This window comes from Silurus meridionalis, chromosome 1, assembly GCF_014805685.1.
Source record: "Silurus meridionalis isolate SWU-2019-XX chromosome 1, ASM1480568v1, whole genome shotgun sequence".
NCBI lineage: Eukaryota > Metazoa > Chordata > Actinopteri > Siluriformes > Siluridae > Silurus > Silurus meridionalis.
The window spans coordinates 14,173,990-14,181,008 of NC_060884.1; the positions used below are offsets into that span (position 1 = coordinate 14,173,990).

Sequence of the window (7,019 nt, forward strand, 5' to 3'; positions counted from 1 at the left end):
TTTATATATAATATAATATATAATATATATATATATATATACACACACACAACATAATATAAGATCAACATTTTGCAAACACTTCAAGTTTTACATTTACACATGATCTAAGACTATGGTACATTTTGGTGTACAGAAAATGTTATTTAAAATTTTAGGTTACAAAATAATTATTTCGTAAGTAGTTATACGTATAATGTCAGCAGCAAAATGACATTGATTTTATAGTGAATAGATTTGCTCATTTCGTAAGTAGTTATACGTATAATGTCAGCAGCAAAATGACATTGATTTTATAGTGAATAGATTTGCTCATTAAAACTGATGGTAGTGAAAACTATAATGGTAGAATATTACTTTACATAGAACACACTGTATGTACAATACTAATCACTTACAATGTAAGTTAAAGATTCATTATTACCTCAATTATAACTTAAGTAATAATCAGAGCAATACATTCTGATGTTTAGCAGCAGAGTAGCAGCAAAACCAGGCCTTCTGAATACTTCTGGTTAAAGGCTATGGAGTTATCAGTTTCCACACAGTAATGAAGAAGTCTTCAAAAAGGAAAAACATGTATACTTTTACAAAGTAATTTGACCAGATTTTACATTGCAATACTGATATCAATATATATTTGTATTTTTTAGGAGTATAGTTCTTTTCTTACCTTATCGATGAATGAAAGCCACGGGAAGCTCTCGGTTGGGCACAAGTGTTCCAGTATGTACAGCTTCCACTGGCTCATAATCTGTTGCTGCAATCTTATAATCACGAATTAACTGTTGGAAATAACACAGAAATACCAAATCATAAATCTACAAAAAAATTTGACTTTTTATTGTTTATTCCATTCATCTCAAAAGATTTATTCTTACCCAGCACAGAGCGAGCTGTATCTGTAGCTCAGCCAGGCGCCGGCCAATGCACATCCTTTTGCCTATGCCAAAAGGTACGTGAGCAAATGGGTTGATAGAGTTTTTGTTCTCGAGCCACCTTTCTGGCATGAACTGCTTCCCATTGTCAAAGTACTCCTCATTAGACCCAAGTGCTTGGCTGTTGATCATCAAAACTGTCTGCAAATGGGCATAATTTAACATAATTTAACGATTTAACACTGTTAAATTAGAATTATTTGTAATGATGGAAATCAGTCTGTAGGTGGCACTGCAGAAATAGCAATTATGGCTCTTACCCCTTTAGGTAAACTGTATTCCCCAAGCAAGGTGTCTCTGTCCAAAGTTCGGCTTGTAAAGGGGATGGAGGGTGAAAGTCTGTTTATGTGAATAAAAATAGAAAGAAAATGAAAAAAAGGACACACGGTGACATCAATCATCCACACTGTGCAATGGTATGCAAAAGTGAATATAAATCAAAGCAAGATAATCCCACAAAACACCATCAACATTCCTAGAACCATGTGGAAGTATTATCCTTGATTAATGTTCAAAAACATTTGTTTCTGTCTCATGACTTGACTGTCAAAGCATTATGCTGCCCGTATGTACCAGTATGTACCACTAAAAATCTCTCAGAACCAAATCTGAGAACAAAGGATTGTTTTTCCTGGTCTTTGACCCTGTCAGAGTAGAGTAGCAGAAAAAACTTTTGTCTAATATTTTAAGCTAAACAGCTGTCAGCATAGCTGCAAACCATGTAACACATTATCTTCACACAAGGTAGGTATCAATCAAGCTTCTTATTGTTATATAAATCTTAGCGTCTCCTCATGACCTACCTCATGGACTCCTTCAGACATGCCTTGAGATATGGCATGTTTTTAATATGCTCAGCACATGGAACCTGTCCAGCAGGTACAACATCTCTGATCTCCTTTAACAACTTGTCCTGAGCATGGGGGTTTCGTGAGAGATTGAAAATGGCCCATAGTGCACTGTTGGCCGTCTGCATTGGGAAAAGAAGATTTTTTTATTTTATTTGTTAGAAACTGCACTTAACTGCTCATATCATATATATTTTTTGGACTACATATAGATATAATCTCCATATAAGAATTATCCTTTTATATTTTTAAACCTTTCAATTTTTCTAATTACTTGATTACTATTTTAAAATAAGCTAATTTCTCATTTTTAAGGTCAAATTATAATTCCTCTTTGTGAATTTTTTTCATACTCACTGTTTCCACACCCCCAATCTGGAGTTCGGTTATTGCTGCATACAGCTCCTTCTTGGTAAGTGGACAGTTATGGTAGATATCACTAAGGAAACCATGGGTATCTCCACTCTTCAACTTCTTGTCAATGTAGATTTTTGCTAAAAAAAAAAAAGTGTGTGTCTAATCAATGGTATCATGTGCTGATTACATTTTACCATGCAGTACAACAATAAATCCTGGAAAACTAATGCTTTTGAGCAGTACATGATCTACTGCTGTTTTTAATTCCTGGTGTGAGAATGTATAAATGCCAAGCTGCAGCACTATGGGTATTCAACTTTACGTTAGCATTTCTCCACCCTCTCTTTGGCCTGCCCCCCTGTTCCCTCCTTTACAAATATTTGGCTGCATTCTTAGGTCATGCAGTTTACTACAACACACTCTGTCCCCTCCCACTCACAAGCTCCGAAACTAGAACAACATGTGAACATTGGTCAACAGTGATCCCTAACAGTGTAAGGCAGGATCAACGAGGAATTTTAGGTTACATCACCTGGAAAAAAATGTGCTGTATTAGTAATGCATTTTTACCTGTATTAAAAATACAGTCCCAAGCAGCCGTGTGGTTTTGCCATGTCTTTGTGTTCAGGCTCTTGTGAAGACTAACTGGAGTCACCATCATCTTGCCAAACATGTTCATCATCTGCCATTAAAAAAAAATGGTACAGTTTAAACATATGCACAATTGAAAAAGGCACAATTCTGGCACAGTTGATATATGAAGTATAATTCCTGGATTATTTTGATTGACAGTCACCAATAATAATCTGACATTGGTCTTGACTTAGATTTTGGATTTAATATTCCATACACTACTGTAAATTGTCAGACTAAAAACCTATGACCAAGAAAGCAGTATACGTTCTGAACATTCTGCCTGACTCATGCAACAGTTTCCATAAACACAAATGTGATGTAACAACTTATTCTGTAACGTAACCTCAGTGAACTGTGTAAAGGACTGGCAAACGACACATAGGAACAAACAGAGGCTGAGAAAAGGTTATCCTAATGTTTGAGTTGCTGAAATGTACAGATAAACTGCATTGTGCTTATAAGATAACCAGCATACCGTTTTTATCGCTGTGATAAAGTCAGTTGCCTCTTCATCAGCGTTTTCTTTCAAAATCCCAAATCGTTTGTCATAGAGCACATAGCAAATTGCTGTAACATAGAAAATGGTTCAAAAGTCAGCAATAATGTGATCATTTAAACAGTGATAAAATGTTTTTTTTAAACAAATATTAATAAAATAATTAGATATAGAGTTTGGATTATGAACTGTAAATACATTTGCATTTTTTAATATTAAATAATAAAAACTCACTTTCAAAGGACCACTTGTTCAATTCGAAATACAAGTCGTTGATCTTCCCGTCCATATTAACCTCTCCAATCCTATTAAGGAAATCGGCTAAAACCTTCAAAGAAGGAAAACAAACAGTATAAATCATGAGAAAGTTTGATTTTTTTAGGATAGCTTGATATTTCCTTCACATAACATATACCAACCTCATTAATTTTCCCATCGAGTTTCACGACTTCATTTGGTTTCATGAATTTATGCTGAAAAGTGCTTCTTACTCTTTGCCAGTCCTTTCCTTCCCTGCAGATAAAAGCAGACATGAATGAAACAAACAAACTCATATTAAATATCTATTCAGTAGTCATATCAGTACAAAAGGAATTAGAAGACGGGAATTACTTACAAGATGAGAAGTCCGTAAGCCTCATCTCGCAGATCTCTGTATGCCTTCCATGGTTTAATTTCCAGTCTCTGGGGATAGTTACCCTCTTTCCTATACAGAGCTTCCAGCAAGCAAGGCGCTCCAATGTTCACTGATTCGAATGAGCCCATTTTCATACGAAAGATTTTGCCAAATTTCTTATGGTAATCCATCTAATGAGATAAAGACGAACAACAACATGTGAGAACAATTAGACTATTGAGAAAGAAAATTTAAAACAGTTATCAAACATATATTATAAGGAATATATAGACATGTATATTAGTACTGTTTCCACTACTACTAGTAGTCCTACTCCTACTGATATTAGTTACCACAGTCTGGTGCTGTTTCTGTAAGCCGCCTCTCCGTATGATGTCAATGAGGTTCCCCACCAGGGGCCAGCTTGTTGGGCCTGGGATGGACTGGAAAGTGTGTCCAGGGCAGGGCAAAGCATCTTTGGAGTCCAGCACACACACCGAGGATGTTGGTTTACAGTGTTGCAGCCCGACAGACTTCTTCTTCAGCACCTCAAGGATCTGCGCTGGGGCTTTCTGAATCTGTGCTCTCATTTCTGCTCTCTTGCACTCAGTTCGTCAAGTTGCTTTGAAGCTGAGAATTTTATTTTGTTCTAAAATCGTGACTCCGTGTTACAATATATACACTAGTGGTGTTTGTCAGTGTTACACAAGGGACCAATCAGGAGCAAGGCTTACAAAAAAAGGGAGAGAGAAAAAAGAAAGAGGGGGAGAGGGAGAGAGGGGGAGAGGGGGAGAGATGGAGAGAGAGTGCGTAGAGGCCACTATTCATTTTATGGCTTTACGTTGTGGGCACCGCATGACCCCACGTAGACCGAGGAAGTGCCCTTGCCCTCCGTTTCATAAATAAACACACGGAAGGTGACACGGTTCGCTTGATACGATCTGGCTGCTGCGATTAGCGCAACCTTATCTCCACACTATGCAAATAGAAGAGCACTCTTCATCAGTTTGCGCAAATATTTGTCCTAGTCTACTTTCTGTGCGGCTGGGTAATCACCTGTACATGTGAGTGTGTGTATTTGGACAATTGAAATTTTTTGACAATTGAAATCAATTGAAAGTTTTACTTGCATTCCAATTTAATCACCACATCCCCAGTGCAGATGAAGTGCATTTCCCTTGACCATAAAAGGTAAATAATTAGGGCAGTTGGAGGATTCTTACTGTAGTAATTAAGACCTTGATCCCTACTATTTCCACCATGTCTATAGGTTTTTATGCCATGTATAAATACTACATTATCCTAAGATCTAACATTTAATGATGATCTGAAATGCTCAGAGATGCACATTTGAATGTCTTACCATTTTGCCCACACTGCCTGAGATCTGTTTTTTTAAAACACTTGTAGTCATTTTGTACATATATTTTCAATAATGTAGGTCTTTTAAATATCTTAAATACCATGTTTCAAACATTATAATTTACTATATCTCAATATTTCTGCCATAAAATGGGGAAAAGTGTCATGTGACCCAGCATTGTGAGTCTCGGGATTCTGACTCCTCTGATTAAGTCTTTGATCTCAACAAATAAAATAAGAAAATAGGTTTTTATTGTAAATATACTACATATATAATATATGTTGGCATTCAAAAAACTAAATCTCACAACCTACACTGTATAGACAAACATATGGGGACACCTGATTACCAGACTAAAGCAAACTATTATCACAATAGTTTAGGATGTCTTTGGATGTGGTAGAATGACATTTTTCCTTCACTAGTACTAGGAGTAATACTTACACTACAATACTATGTGTGTCCATTTTAGACATTAAATATTATTACAGTCGAATGTTATGCTTATATTGTTAACATCTTTTTGTATAGATATCATAAATATGTCAGTCCAAACAAGCATCTGTAGGATAGAGTGGACATATAAGTCTGATCCACCTTGCTTACAGAATTTAAAGGATCTGCTTCTATGCTTCTATTCTATTAACCTCTGACAGATGGCTGATCAGATTGAAATATGGGGAACTTTTTGTCAATTATGGCCTGTTGCAGAAAGCTGTGATACAATTTGTGTTCTGATACCTTTCTATATAGGCCAGTTTTAACCCTTTCATTTATTTGTGCAGCTCTTTTGTGGGTTCACAAGCTTACTGGTTGTCCTTTCTTACTGGTTGTCCTAGTACTAACCATCGCATACAGGCAACACCCTGCAGAAGCTGGTGTTTTGGAAATGCTCTGATCTATTCGTCTTTTTGCCAGAAAATGTTGGCCCTTGACCAATGCCATTGTAACAAAATATTCAATATTATTCACTTTACTTGTATCTGTTACGGCGAATCAGTAAATATATATAAACAAAGTTGTGTTTCGTGGCTGCAGAGAACACAGGTGAGATGAAGTGAGCTTAAATTTTCGTTTTCAAATATGCATGATGCTAGAGATTTGTATTTGGAAGGAACACTGGGATGATTGAGTATCTTATGCAATGCTGCACAATTTAGAGGTGCAGTGTTTAAGAAATTAGCCTGCTTCTACCCAGAATCCACTCTGAGATATGTTGAACAAGCTCATTCCCGAAATGGCTTAAATATCATAAATGCAGTAAAGTAAAATGTGGTGGATGGATAATAAATGATTTGTAATTACCTTTAGCATGGGCGCAGTATCATTAAGGACCATCTTTCAACAAAAATGATTACATTTACAGAGACAAAACAATAGTATTATTTCCCAGCATCTAAATTAACATATCGATCGAAACTTCATTAGCATTATAAGCTGAGCAAAAACAAGATAAAATGTTTGAGTAGAAATTGACCATTGTCCTTTTGATCAACCAAAAATGTAGTTACTGCTAAACTGTAATAAACAGTTGATTTCATTGAAATCATTGACATTCCCATTAAAATCATTGACGTTTATTTCTTATAGGGGATTTCCGTAAAATTTTAAGAATCTATTTTTGTTGGTTTATATGTGTTGTGATTATAAATTTAGATTACATATATTAAATCCAGGAAACTAAACAACAAAAATGTATTAGTTTCACTACTAAGAGTTTAGTTTTTCAGCTTCACTACAGAAAAAAACAATCAAACTTAGTAAA

The 7,019-nt window shown here is 35.6% G+C and overlaps 1 protein-coding gene across 1 annotated transcript; it reads right to left on the reverse strand.

Annotated features, from left to right (window-relative positions):
• LOC124388872 (1,25-dihydroxyvitamin D(3) 24-hydroxylase, mitochondrial) lies at nt 1–4,575 on the reverse strand. Its single transcript, XM_046853961.1, has 12 exons — nt 4,245–4,575; nt 3,892–4,082; nt 3,695–3,788; nt 3,510–3,603; nt 3,255–3,346; nt 2,714–2,825; nt 2,144–2,280; nt 1,742–1,908; nt 1,199–1,277; nt 882–1,079; nt 674–785; nt 1–560 (listed from the first exon to the last, which is right to left on the reverse strand). The coding sequence occupies exons 1-11, from the start codon at nt 4,479–4,481 to the stop codon at nt 675–677; spliced, it is 1,512 nt and encodes a 503-aa protein (XP_046709917.1). The 5' UTR covers nt 4,482–4,575; the 3' UTR covers nt 1–560; nt 674.
• Between the last annotated feature and the right edge of the window lie 2,444 nt (nt 4,576–7,019).